This window comes from Triticum dicoccoides, chromosome 4A (genome assembly GCF_002162155.2).
Source record: "Triticum dicoccoides isolate Atlit2015 ecotype Zavitan chromosome 4A, WEW_v2.0, whole genome shotgun sequence".
NCBI lineage: Eukaryota > Viridiplantae > Streptophyta > Magnoliopsida > Poales > Poaceae > Triticum > Triticum dicoccoides.
The window spans coordinates 527,629,594-527,644,508 of NC_041386.1; the positions used below are offsets into that span (position 1 = coordinate 527,629,594).

General features: G+C 41.6%; 1 protein-coding gene across 1 annotated transcript in view; it reads right to left on the reverse strand.

Annotated features, from left to right (window-relative positions):
- Positions 1-8,749: 8,749 nt before the first annotated feature.
- LOC119286538 (E3 ubiquitin-protein ligase CHFR-like) overlaps positions 8,750-14,915 on the reverse strand; it is a 7,021-nt gene continuing 855 nt past the window's right edge. The window contains exons 2-14 of the mRNA XM_037565917.1: positions 14,700-14,853; positions 14,141-14,235; positions 13,342-13,495; positions 13,130-13,265; positions 12,954-13,040; positions 12,069-12,162; positions 11,551-11,655; positions 11,094-11,194; positions 10,924-10,989; positions 10,745-10,832; positions 10,164-10,224; positions 10,016-10,079; positions 8,750-9,106 (exon numbers count right to left, since the gene is read on the reverse strand). Coding sequence (XP_037421814.1) covers positions 8,978-9,106; positions 10,016-10,079; positions 10,164-10,224; positions 10,745-10,832; positions 10,924-10,989; positions 11,094-11,194; positions 11,551-11,655; positions 12,069-12,162; positions 12,954-13,040; positions 13,130-13,265; positions 13,342-13,495; positions 14,141-14,235; positions 14,700-14,853 — 1,334 coding nt within the window. The 3' untranslated portion in view covers positions 8,750-8,977. The remainder of the gene's footprint in view (positions 9,107-10,015; positions 10,080-10,163; positions 10,225-10,744; positions 10,833-10,923; positions 10,990-11,093; positions 11,195-11,550; positions 11,656-12,068; positions 12,163-12,953; positions 13,041-13,129; positions 13,266-13,341; positions 13,496-14,140; positions 14,236-14,699; positions 14,854-14,915) is intronic.

Sequence of the window (14,915 nt, forward strand, 5' to 3'; positions counted from 1 at the left end):
GTCATAAACGGAACGGTGGAAAGTTGCATGGCAATATATCTCGGAATGGCTATGGAAATGCCATAATAGGTAGGTATGGTGGCTGTTTTGAGGAAGGTATATGGTGGGTGTATGATACCGGCGAAAAGGTGCGCGGTATTAGAGAGGCTAGCAAAGGTGGTAGGGTGAGAGTGCGTATAATCCATGAACTCAACATTAGTCATAAAGAAGCCATATACTTATTGCAAAAATCTACAAGTTACCAAAGCAAAGTATTACGTGCATGCTCCTAGGGGGATAGATTGGTAGGAAAATACCATCGCTCATCCCCGACCGCCACTCATAAGAAAGACAATCAATAAATAAATCATGCTCCGACTTCATCACATAACGGTTCACCATATGTGCATGCTACGGGAATCACAAGCTTCAACACAAGTATTTCTCAAATTCACAACTACTCAACTAGCATGACTTTAATATCACCATCTCCATATCTCAAAACAATTATCATGTATCAAACTTCTCATAGTATTCAACACACTCATAAGAGAGTTTTATTATTAATCTTGCATACCAAGCATATTAGGATTTTAAGCAAAATACCATGCTATTAATACTCTCAAAATAATCTAAGTGAAGCATAGAGATCACTAGTTTCTATAAAACAAATCCACCACCGTGCTCTAAAAGATATAAGTGAAGCATTAGAGCAAAATTATATAACTCAAAAGATATAAGCGAAGCACATAGAGTATTCTAACAAATTCCAAATCATGTATGGCTCTCTAAAAAGATGTGTACAACAAGGATGATTGTGGTAAACTAATAAGCAAAGACTCAAATCATACAAGAAGCTCCAAGTAAAACACATATCATGTGGTAAATAAAAATATAGCTCCAAGTAAAGTTACCGATAGAAGTAGACGAAAGAGGGGATGCTTTCCGGGGCATCCCCAAGCTTTGGCTTTTAGGTGTCCTTAGATTATCTTGGGGGTGCCATGGGCATCCCCAATCTTAGGCTCTTGCCACTCCTTGTTCCATAATCCATCAAATCTTTACCCAAAACTTGAAAACTTCACAACACAAAACTTAAAGTAGAAAATCTCGTGAGCTCCGTTAGTGAAAGAGAATAAAAGATCACTTCAAGGTACTGTAATGAAATCATTCTTTATTTATATGGGTGTTATACCTACTGTATTCCAACTTCTCTATGGTTTATAAACTAATTTACTAGCCATAGATTCATCAAGATAAGCAAACAACACACGCAAAACAGAATCTGTCAAAAACAGAACAGTCTGTAGTAATCTGTAGCTAGAGCAAGATCTGGAACCCCAAAAATTCTAAAATAAATTGTTGGAAGTGAGGAATTTATTTATTAATTATCTGCAAAAAGAATTAACTAAATAGCACTTTCCAAATAACAATGACAGCAGTTCTCGTGACGCTAAAGTTTCTGTTTTTTACAACAAGTTCAACAAGACTTTCCCCAAGTCTTCCCAACGGTTCTACTTGGCACAAACACTAATTAAACACAAAGAACACAACCAAAACAGAGGCTAAATAATTTATTTATTACTAAGCAGGAGCAAAAAGCAGGGAATAAAAATAAAATCGGGTTGCCTCCCAACAAGCGCTATCGTTTAACGCCCCTAGCTAGGCATAACAAGCAAGAATAGATCTAGGTATTGCCATAATAATAAGATAGATTGTTGAAACTCATTTCATATTCTCTACGTTCAGCAGCAAGTTTTCTTTGAGGCAAGCAAAAGTAATCAAAAGGGCTAAATTTGTTGGGACAAAAGTCTCCAAGATCAACCTTGGGAGGTATAGGTTCCTCCTTTGGTCCTTCATATTGCACAACCAATTCATCATTATAAGCATTCTTTTGACAGAACTTTGTGAGCCTATATTCAAGAGAATATCCCAATTCATTATCTCGAATAGCCAAATCATCATTAAGTTCAGAAATTCTATCAACTAAAACATTGGTAGGAACCCTTTTTCTAAGATTTTCATTGAAAGCAACATAGTCTAAAGATTGAAAACGCATTATTTCTTCTTGATCAAAGAGGATAGTCTCTATGGGAGGACGGCAAGTGTCCACCCTATAATGTGCAAAGATTTCTTTGGCCTCTTTTATTATGAATCGAATCTCATGAGCCAAAAAGATAGTAACGGCATGCTTAACAGAAGAATGCTCAATATTAGAAAATTCTAGGAAAATCTTTTGTATAGAAGGATGCATGTGCATGAATTGTCTCTCAAGTTCAATTACAAGCATGGCAATAGCGTTCGCAAGACTACTAGTTCTATGAAGAATAGAACTACCCATAGAAGGTAAAGCACCGACACAAGTAAAGAAATCTTGAATAACTCCTTTTCCAATAATATTACCACTACCAACACAGAATCTTTTTATATGTGAGATAGTGGGTTCTTTAGTAGGAGCATCAAAATTATTATCGACAATAGCATCCCCAATTTCAGACATAGAGGCAGAGGGTAAAGAACTAGCCATAACGACAAGCAAGCAAACTAACACACAAGAAAACAAAAAGCAAGCAAACAAAAAGGGGCAAATAGATAAAGAGAGGGAGGATACAGAGAGAGGGCGAATAAAACGGCAAGGGTGAAGTGGGGGAGAGGAAAACGAGAGGCAAATGGCAAATAATGTAATGCGGGAGATAAGAGTATGTGATGGGTACTTGGTATGTTGACTTTTGCGTAGACCTCCCCGGCAACGGCGCCAGAAATCCTTATTGCTACCTCTTTTAGCACTGCGTTGGTTTTCCCCGAAGAGGAAGGGATGATGCAGCAAGGTAGCGTAAGTATTTCCCTCAATTTTGAGAACCAAGGTATCAATCCAGTAGGAGGCTACGCGCGAGTCCCTCGTACCTGCACAAAACAAATAAATCTTCGCAACCAACGCAAATATGGGTTGTCAATCCCTATAGGGCCACTTACGAGAGTGAGATCTGATAGATATGATAAGATAATATTTTTGGTATTTTTATGATAAAGATGCAAAGTAAAATAAAGGCAAAGTAAATAGAAAAGTAAATAACTAAGTAGTAGGAGATTAATATGATAAAGATAGACCCGGGGGCCATAGGTTTCACTAGTGGCTTCTCTCGAGAGCATAAGTATTCTACGGTGGGTGAACAAATTACTGTTGAGCAATTGACAGAATTGAGCATAGTTATGAGAATATCTAGGTATGATCATGTATATAGGCATCACGTCCGAGACAAGTAGACCGACTCTTGCCTGCATCTACTACTATTACTCCACTCATCGACCGCTATCCAGCATGCATCTAGAGTATTAAGTTAAAAACAGAGTAATGCCTTAAGCAAGATGACATGATGTAGAGGGATAGACTCATGCAATATGAAAAAAAACCCATCTTGTTATCCTCGATGGAAACAATACAATACGTGCCTTGCTGCCCTTACTGTCACCGGGAAAGGACACTACAAGATTGAACCCAAAGCTAAGCACTTCTCTCATTGCAAGAAAGATCAATCTAGTAGGCCAAACCAAACTGATAATTCGAAGAGACTTGCAAAGATAACCAATCATATATAAAAGAAATCAGAGAAGATTCAAATATTATTCATAGATAGACTTGATCATAAACCCACAATTGATCGGTCTCAACAAACACACCGCAAAAATAAGATTACATCGAATAGATCTCCACAAGAGAGGGGGAGAACATTGTATTGAGATCCAAAAAGAGAGAAGAAGCCATCTAGCTACTAACATGGACCGGTAGGTCTGAAGTAAACTACTCACACTTCATCGGAGAGGCTATGGTGTTGATGTAGAAGCCCTCCATGATCGATGCCCCCTCGGGCGGAGCTCCGGAACAGGCCCCAAGATGGGATCTCATGGATACAAAAAGTTATGATGGTGGAATTAGGGTTTTGGCTCCTGTTCTGATTGTTTGGGGGTACGTTGATATATATAGGAGGAAGAAGTACGTCGGTGGAGAAACAGGGGGCCCACGAGGGTGAAGGGCGCGCCTGGGGGGGCAGGCACGCCCCCCTACCTCGTGGCCTCCTGTTAGTCGGCTTGACGTAGGGTCCAAGTCTCCTGAGTTGTATTCGGTGAGAAAATCACGTTCCTGAAGGTTTCATTCCATTTGGACTCCGTTTGATATTCCTTTTCTTCAAAACCCTAAAATAGGCAAAAAACAGCAATTCTGGGCTGGGCCTCCGGTTAATAGGTTAGTCCCAAAAATAATATAAAAGTGGGTAATAAAGCCCAATAATGTCCAAAACAGTAGATAATATAGCATGGAGCAATCAAAAATTATAGATACGTTGGAGACGTATCATGTGTCTACGGGTGCCCCCCTCCCCCCGTATATAAAGGAGTGGAGGAGGAGGCCGGCCGGCCCTAGAGGGCGCGCCAAGGGGGGAGGAATCCTCCTCCTAGTAGGAGTAGGATTCCTCCTTTCCTAGTCCTACTAGGAGGGGGAAGGAAGGAGAGGGGGAGGGAGAAGGAGAGAGGGGCCGCTCCCCCCTCCCCTAGTCCAATTCGGACTCCCTTGGGGGGGGCGCCACCTCCTGGCTGCTGCCCTCTCTCTCCCCTAAAGCCCACTAAGGGCCCAATAACTTCCCGGGGGGGTCCGGTAACCCTCCGGCACTTCGGTTTTATCCGAAACCTCCCGGAACACTTCCGGTGTCCGAACATAGCCGTCCAGTATATCAATCTTTATGTCTCGACCATTTCGAGACTCCTCGTCATGCCTCATCTGGGATTTTGAACTACCTTCGGTACATCAAAACACATAAACTCATAATACCGATTGTCACCGAACATTAAGCGTGCGGACCCTACGGGTTCGAGAACTATGTAGACATGACCGAGACTCGTCTCCGGTCAATAACCAATAGCGGAACCTGGATGCTCATATTGGTTCCTACATATTCTATGAAGATCTTTATCGGTCAAACCGCATAACAACATACGTTGTTCCCTTTGTCATCGGTATGTTATTTGCCCGAGATTCAATCGTCGGTATCTCAATACCTAGTTCAATATCGTTACCGGCAAGTCTTTTTACTCATTCCTAATGCAACATCCCGTAACTAACTCATTAGTCACATTGCTTGCAAGGCTTATAGTGATGTGCATTACCGAGAGGGCCCAGAGATACCTCTCTGATACACGGAGTGACAAATCCTAATCTCGATCTATGCCAACTCAATAAACACCATCGGAGACACCTGTAGAGCATCTTTATAGTCACTCGGTTATGTTGTTACGTTTGATAGCACACTAATTGTTCCTCCGGTATTCGGGAGTTGCATAATCTCATAGTCATAGGAACATGTATAAGTTATGGAGAAAGCAATAACAACAAACTAAACGATCATCGTGCTAAGCTAACGGATGGGTCAAGTCAATCTCTAATGATGTGATCTCGTTCATCAAATGACAACTCTTTTTCCATGGCTAGGAAACTTAACCATCTTTGATTGACAAGCTAGTCAAGTAGAGGCATACTAGTGACACTCAGATTGTCTATGTATTCACACATGTACTAAGTTTCCGGTTAATAAAATTCTAGCATGAATAATAAACATTTATCATGATATAAGGAAATATAAATAAAAACTTTATTATTGCCTCTAGGGCATATTTCCTTCAAAGGGAACGCAACGCTGAGCTCGTGCAACCACGAAGATGGCGCAAGCTCGAGCGCATCTCCGAAAAATCGGCGGGACCATTTCGGCTCACCTCCTATTGATTCGGTCGCCCTATATTGCCCCCTTCGCCTCATCGCTGAAACTCCCGCCACCCTTCTCCCTCCTTTCAAGCTTTCTCGCAGACGCGCATCGGTATCGACGAGTAGGCAAGCGGCGCTCCTTCCCTATGCGACGGTCCACGGTGGCGGCGAATCATGACCTCATCTTCTCTGACTGTTTTGGTGTCTCCCTCAAGCTGCAACAATGGCCTCTCTGAGTTCAATCACCCCCTTCTATGTTGTCGGTGTATGTAGATCTAAGACCATGTGGTAGGGTTTGATGTTCAATCTTGTGGTAGGGTTTGATCCGTGAGCATCTTGTAGCATGCTAGGTTTGTATTTGGGTGCTGGTATCTGAGATTGCAATCTTGTAGCATGCTAGGGTAGTGTGTTCGGTAGCTAGTTGTGATGTATGTTGCTCATGTCGTGCTATGTTGAGCTAGATTGTCCAGTGGCGTGTGTTCTGCGATTATAGGACATGACCACACAAACGCAAGATTTTAGCAAGCCCTTGTCCTGTCCGAGAGCCACTTCCCTCCAATCCTATGTCGAGGACTCCCAGACCCCTTTGATGAGCAGATGCCTCCTAATTCAGATGTGTTCGAGGTTTCAGGCACAGGTCCTCCTTTTGTACCTATAGCCTTTGTGCTCGCTGAGCCAAGTGTTGGCGCTGCTGACGCTGCACAAACGGCAGCAGTAAAGGGAAATAAGGATGGTAGGAGGAACATCATGAAGTGGCAGCCGTTCATGTCCATATTCGTTCTTAACAAGATGTGTGAGCTCATATCTAGCGGGTTTAGGACTGAGAAGTGCTTCAAGGAGGTGCACTTGAACATCATTGCGAAGTAGGTGTTCGAGTTATGTGGCCAGGAGGTGACCTCCACCCAGGTCTACAACCACCTTAGGAAGTGGAGAGCTCGATGGATCATAGTGTCCAAGCTCAGAGACCTTAGCGGCGCCTCATGGGATTAGAACACTTTCTCGATCATTCTAGAGGCAGAGCACTACACCGGCCACGTTACGGTTAGCTCACACCCCCCTTGTTTTTCAGACTGTCAACCATTGCCTTCTCGTAACTAACAACATTGTGTTTCTTTCTTAGGACCACCCCAAAGACGCTAAGTTCCTCAACACATCCATCCAGAACTGCAACTAGATGCGCACATCTTCTCCTTTGGGCTGGCAACCGGCAAACTTGCCATGGGCTCCGTTGAGCCTCTCGGTTCACCCATGCCTGAGTTCCTAGAGACCCCGGACGCAGAGGCAGGCCTTGATGGCCCTGACAAGCCCTTTGAGCACGTCCCTGTACTTGATAGGAAGAGGAAGATGGGCGGCTTTATGGAAGAGGAGAGCAGTGTCTTCACCAGCATGACTGAGGTCGTGAAGGAGGTGGCAACTGCCATCAGGGAGAGCAAGTCCATCGACATCCACCCTGAGTTGTACACCGCCATCATGGACCAAGGTGGCTTCAGCCAGGAGGCTCTGACGGCTGCTCTGAGCCACCTGCTTGACAGCAAGAACCAGGGTGTGGGGTTTGTTGCCATGGCAGACGCTCACAAAGAGCTCTGGCTCAGGAGTTGGCTTGGCAAGCACAACGCAGTGCTGCCTCTGGTTACCGCGTGCATGATCCTCGACGGCGATGGCGATGACGATGACGATGCCGACGCACATTTTTGGTAGCTAGGGCTTGAAAACTATTTGACGGTATGTATATTTTGCTGAGGTGGTATATACTAACCCCTCACGATGATGGTGAACTTGTGGTGGTAGGATTACACCCTCTTTTGAATATGGTGGTAGGATGACACCATAGTAGTGCTAGGTTGAACTTGCTATGTTGTATGATCATGCATGCTTACTACTGCTCTTCTACTCCATTGCTTGTTGTTTGTGTGCTCCATTGTTTGCTGCTTGTGTGCTCCATCGCTTGCTGCTTCAACTATCGCTCTTGTGCACTGCTAGGACAAGTGGTATGCGGTGTTCATCGAGAGGGCTCTAGGGGTTTACATGTCATGGGAAGTTTGCAATGAACAAGTGTCGGGTACAGCAACAGCAGCCACAGAGGGTTTAATACGAGGCAGACAGCAGAAGATGCTTACTCCAAGTTTGTGCAAAAGCAGGCATGCAAGGTTGAAGTTGGCAAGGCGACGCCACACTTTGGGGTGAAGAACTTTTTATCGTCGTTGCAGTGTTATGGCGTTGGTGTAGTCGCTGTGATTCTGTGTAAGGTGCAACGGGTAAGCTCACCACGTAGAATACAATATTAGCACACCTTGATGCTTGTGTGCAATCAAATATGTATGTGTGAGTTTAGATGATGCAGGACGCCAAATACCGTATCCAAACCTACTCTCTAATGCAGACAGAGGATATGCAGGCAACTAAACTAGGTGCGAATATTGGTTTTTAATCTATTTTTTCTCAGTCAGACCCAGCTGGAAAGTGTATGCAATGCACAGAAAAACTGAGATGACAACCCCAGTCCTCTCCCGTCGCCTCATTGCAGATTAACTATGGGATTTTCTCCAAGTGGTTAATCTCCGTGTCGGATTTTGCAAGTTATGATTTTTGGCGGCTGCTTACGGTTTCAAACTGACATAGACCGGAGGCGCTCATGTCCACAATCGCCTGAAACCGACGCTCGTGCCAACGAGTTGTGCGACAAAGATGGGTTGAAAACTTGATGCCGCTGCTACTGTGCACATGGCCATCTCCTCTTGGCCATCTCATTCTCATGCTTGAGAAACGAAAACGATAGCCCAGTTGTGCATCCTTGGAACCATACATACCCCCTAACCTGCCGACAGAATGCCAACTCAGCTACACCCCATTGGAGCCACACAGGAAAGATTAAACAGATCCTAACAAGCACCAGCTTCGCCTTGCCTTCTCCTTCAGATGAAAGCACTCTGTCCTATGCTAAACCCATGCTCATGTGCGAAAAACGGCGATTTTTCTAGCACACGCCAAAGGCACATCAGCTTGCGCATTGGTTGCCACAGCACATGAAAAATGACATGAGCTCCAGGAGGTGAGCTTGGCCGTGAAGGGAATACAACATAAACATGACAGTTTGGAACATGGAATGTATGCCACATTGGATGATGAAGGGAAACAAACAGTTTAGTATGGTCTACCACACAAATCAAACTCGGAAGGTGTGTGTGTTGCTCTATTATGTACATACAATCTTCTCTGTTGCTGGAGAAGCGGCTTCAAGAGACATCAGGCAAGTTAGGGGTTGCCTCTCGTCGGACGGCATACATGGTTCAGCTTCTTGGCATGGTCCTGTCGATGGTGCTGGGTACGGCACATGAAACCGTACCAGCAACTATCCCTGTCAGCAGCATCAGCTGGAAGAAGCTGCAAAACAAACATCCCCATCACCATCAAGAGACTGATAGGATACATGAAGAATAAATAAGGAATGCAGGGGGGAGGGGGGTATGCAGTTGTTAAGGCACTGATTCAACAAAACAGCTGTATCAGAAATCTCTTGCTTCAGATAATCTGTCGGATTCAAACAAGATTAACTTGGAACTGGTGATCATACCATTTTATGCAACCCTTTTAATAACTTATCTCAATATATCAACCGTGCCTTGATACTGTTGTCAGCTTGGGAGGAATTCTATGCTTATCAAAATGAATTACTACTAGTTTAGGCCCATACCAAACAAACAGGTAGGGAACAACAGGAAAATCAGACAGTTAAAAACCATTTAGTAATGTATATTATATAATGGTCTGAGATGTAACAGCTTTTATGCTCTTGGGGAAACCAGCATATACTACATTTCACAAAGCTGTAAGCCTTAAATTTATCGTATTTAAATGACCAATCTGCATTCAGTACCATGTACCTAGTATTCTACTGGATCATTGTAAAGGCTTTTATTCTAGTTGGCAAAGCAACTCCGGGAGTAGTATATGGTAAGTCTTGTGGACATCAATTTTTGTATCAACTCTGGGAGTAGTACTCCCTCCGTCCGAAAATACTTGTCATCAAAATGGACAAAAAGGGATGTATCTAGAACTAAAATATGTCTAGATACATCTCCTTTTATTCATTTCGATGACAAGTATTTCCGGACGGAGGGAGTATATGGTAAGTCTTTTGTGGACATCAATTTTTGTATGTCAACTAAATAAGTGTACTTACAGCATTGACATCTCACTACAAATAGTGGAAGGCATATCTAACATAAGCTAACCGATTAGCATAAGCTCATGAAAGTACGAACTGACTGTAAGAGTTAATAGTATACATACATTTCTGGGGGTTGACACGCGGAACCAATACAGCAGAAAATCAACGAACTTGTTGTAGCAATGGCTGCATTCATTTGAATCAACAAAATCAGCAAAGGCACCAAGACGAAATCAAGAAACTATTCTTGTCAACTCAGGAAGCAATTACTTGCAAAGGTATGTCCTGGAAGTAATTGCCTCAACATTATTCAGTTGCAGCCTTGAGCGATCTGCATGCAGCAAGAGCATCATATCGATAATGATTCAAATATGATATATATCAGAATGTTTCCCTATCAAAAAGATATATGTGGGCACACGCAACAGGAGTATAGTCCTCCGTTCCAAAATAATTGAAGTTCTAGGTTTGTTCCTTTTATGTTTGACCAACTCTATAGAAAGATGTGCTAAAATGTACAACACCAAATACACATAGTACAAAAATATATTCCGCAAAGAATGTCATGAGAGTAATTTGGTGTTCTAGATGTTACTATATTTTTCTAGACTTGGTCAAACTTAAACAAGTTTGACTTAGGGCAACCCAGAAGTTCAATTGTTTGGAACGGAGGTAGTATTGCATAAACCAGGTGCCAAATAACACTCAAAGTAAGCTTCTTCAAATCATGCAAAGTCATATAGACCAGTATTTTATCATGTCAAGATAGAATTGAAGGTTTTAAGATAATTTCTTCACAGCTATCACATATGCACCAAAACAATATTCAACTGAAATAAACAGAACATTACCAAGTTCCTTATTGTCAAACTTTGCTATCCACTCAGAGATTACAGCTTGCAACGTTTTGCCAGATTTCTGTATGCACCTTTCTGTGATCTAGAGAGGAGAAACCACAGTTCATTCACACATGAAAGTACCATCAAGGCCATAAATGATAAGGGATAAGATCAAGATGGAATATTCCTACATCTTTTTCATATGGATTTCCCCCATGAAGCGTGTCCGGAAGTCTAGAGATATGGTGCTGAGAGATCTGGAATAGTATGCACACATCATGTCAAAACATTGCAATTGATGTGTATGATGATGAGAAGGTACATCAGGGCTTTAAAATATAGCAGAGACAGATTGGCTTACCATCCTGAAAGTTTCCTGGTTGCAGATTAGATTACAATGACTTGAATTCACTCCTTGGGAATACCAATAAGCTCCACAAAATGATCCATCACACCCCAAACCTGCAATATATGTATGGTAGGTCAGCGCCAAGAGTGGTGTCATAAAACTAAAGTAAAGTAGGAAGAAGAGCAGTCAAACTGCTCATAGTGACTGCAGCTTAAGAAATTTACTGAGAAGCAAGTAAGAATAATGCTTATGCTATTCATGCAGATTTATGCAATAGAATAGCCTTAAGGAAACTAACTAATGACGAGTATCTAAGGAAGGCCAAGAATAATATAAAAACACCAAATTTGCAGTTCAATAATGTAGCACTGCATCAGTAGTGTTGTAGTGTTAAATAGCATATCAAATGAACAAAATAATATAATGCATGCAATTAACAAGAATACAGACGATCAAAATCGGCAATTACATTTTTGTATACTGGTGTTAGGCCTAGCTGGCATCATTCCTCCACATCCATTACACTGTATGTGTGCTGCTCGGGGACTGCATCTAAATCCAGCAAATTCTGTACCTGCAATAGTCACATGTTCAAAACACAAACAAACATATGAAACAAGTAGACGCTGGAAGCTGAATAAAAATCTCAATTAACTATATCATTGCTCTGTTCTCTTTTAGAAGCTGTTTAGGAGTAACCCGTTGAAAACTTCAACTGATAATAAGAAGTTAAAAACAAAAGTAAGAACTGCTTTTGTCTTAACCATATCAATGCAAAACGAATGCACCCAGTCTGAGCTCATGTGAAAAATGCACACACACACACACACACACACACACACACACACACACACACACTGTTATTGTATCAAGGGAACAACTTTGATAGTTATGAAAAAAAATCTCCAGATTCTGAAAATCTGAAGGCGAGCGTGTACTAATATATGTTGATCAAGATGATATTCAAAGTGATATTCCCATATTTACCACATTGAGGACATGGAAATTCAGCATCGTTGCTTTCATCACTTGCAGGTGGCAAAGGGCGCTTTCTTGATTGATTTTTCTGTTTTCCCAAAACCTACGGCGTGAAATAACATGCCACCAACTATTTAGATTCTTGGGAATGGAGAAAGACCATATATATAGAACAAAAATATACTGGTAAAGTAGAAAATATATTAAAGGAACCATCTATGAACGCAGGCTCAGTAGGTTTAGCAAGGAGCAATTGTCACAAGGTACTCAATGGTTGCAATGATACATTTTAACTAAAAGACGAGCAAACTTATGAAGACAACTACAGAACTTTTCATCCAATGGTACACCTGTGAATTCTTTAAAAATATTCAAATCATAACATGCTAGGTAAATATTCATTCTGCAGGTCCCATATTCCATGAATTCCCTTGCTAAAACGTTAAGATAAACTGCTATATTCCTGTTGAATCTTAAAATTTCACCAACAAATTCACACATCAAGTTCACAAATCGAGACTAACCTTAGAATTCATACAAAAAAAAAAGTGACAGATAAGTTGTATTACAGACCTCACAAAAACGTGCTATTTTCAGACCACGGTAAGATGTCCAATTTATCATGTCACAGCCTTGAATGGCTTGTATTAAGATGCTGCTAGTGATAATTGATAGATTAGCTAACCAGTTAAGTCCATGAGACTCAACTGTAAATTAAATAACTTAATCGGCGGTTTAGCTACAAAGAAACTAATGCGGGCATTTGATGAAGGGTGAGGTTTTCTTACAAAAAATCAGATAACCATGACTAAAATATGACATACTGGCGCCAGAACTGATGCATGTAGAAAATAGTGAACACCGGCAATTCTTACAGTAAGGTTGTAAACTCACAAGATTCGATTTAACTGAGGCATATGACTCTAACAACGCGATCTCATCATCAGACCGCTGTAGTGACGAAAAAGCTTGTAGTATAGCCTACAAAAAAACAATGAAAGAAAATCTAGCCCACCAATAACAATTTCAGGAACAAAATTCAAGACAGACATTAGCAAAAATTATGGTACCTCTTCAATATTATGAAGGAAGTGATTCCTTCCAACTGATTGCACTGATGTCCTACATTGTGGACAGGCAGCACTCTGGCTTTTATCGCGCGACTTGCTCGAAGACCTTCTCAACCACTCTGAGAAGCAGCCATTGCTAAATTGGAAAGGAGAAAGGATCAACACCTAGACTTTAAAAAAACTGAGATTGGCTAAGAAAGCTAGAAAAGTACCAGAAGTTGTGGAAGCAGGGAGCAACAGTAACAACATCATGCCACAAATTCAAGCATATGCTGCATTTTGCATTCTCAATATCGAGTAAAATCTTAACATTGTTTTTGTCATGGTCCTTTGCAGCTGTTATATCAAAGGTATACACTAAATGACCTGGAAGAAAAATAAATCATGAGTGTGTTACAAAATAATCCAGTTCATCTGTTCAGAATTAGAGAAGCATGAAAATTAGAGCCCTCCTAAAAGGTAAAGATTTGCTGATCCACAAGTACAAGGACTCTGTATTAATTTAATGTGGCTACAGCCTTTGCAGGTTTGACAACATTCTAAGAATATGAGTGGTAGGTTTGCAGATAGTGAGGAAGTACTGGTTTGTTGAGCAAGAAATTATTCAAGACAATCTGAATGTTGTCAGTATATACTTACAATAACGCATGATATTTTTTCCTTTTGCAGATATGGAGTTCTTCAGAGTTCAGGATCACATAAATAAATGTAAAATTGTAGCATACACATGTTTCACTTTGTAAACGTAGGAGTTACCTTACACAGAATGATAATCTTAGCTACATAAGAATTAAAAATGATCAAAGAATGCAGATTTAGTGAAAAAGGCACAAAATTTTGTTAAGCTTCATAAGGCACAAAATAGTTATGCAAGTAATGGAAAGGGGTTATGCCCGGTTCAAAAAAAATAAGGCACAAAATATATATTTTCCTCTCCAAGGAAAAGGGATGTAGAACATGCAGTGGAACTAATCCGTGGAGCACAAACTGAAAATAGGAAACTGATATGACCTTCTTCCTGGGGTCCTGGGACAATCTTGCTCCCTGGTTTAATGTCAACTAATTCTTGTTGGATAACTCTTCCATCAACAATAATTGCATCCGAGCTTTATCAAATGGTACATGGACAATGGCAAAGTATGAACGTTAGCAAGAATATAATAATAATGGTATACAAAACACACAAGGATGACATGGCAAGCATGAAACATTAACAAGAGTCTGATAAAACAGTAAAAGGTACCAGAATTTATAAGTTACCAAGGAGCATGGATACACTAGTACAGCTTAAGAAAAGAAAAAAAAAAGAGGCGCCTTTCTCACAAGTCAAAATTCTCTATCGATTCGCACCATTTCGAACGAAATCGAACCTTAAATCGCCGAAATAGAGTCCAAACACATCCAAAATTTACATTCTATCGCGCTCCCCTCACAAGAACAAACATGCAACAACAGTACCAATCTTACAGCACCAAAATAGGACCTTAAAACCACACCAAAACCCGCACATTCCCAACAAGGCGCATTCCATGAGATCGACATCGCCCCAAAGAAGTACCACGGATCATACCTGAGGTTCCGGATCGTCGCCGACGAGGCGTCGCCGCCGCGCCTAATCTCGCACCACGCGAGCTCCTCCCCGCCTGCGGCGGGGGCGACCAGGGAGCAGACCACGGCGTCGCCCTCTGCGACGACCACCTCCGGGTAGGCAGAATCCGCGGGCACTGAAAAGGAATGCACGGGACAGACCAAGAAATCGGAAAGAATCAAGAACCGTGCGGTCGAA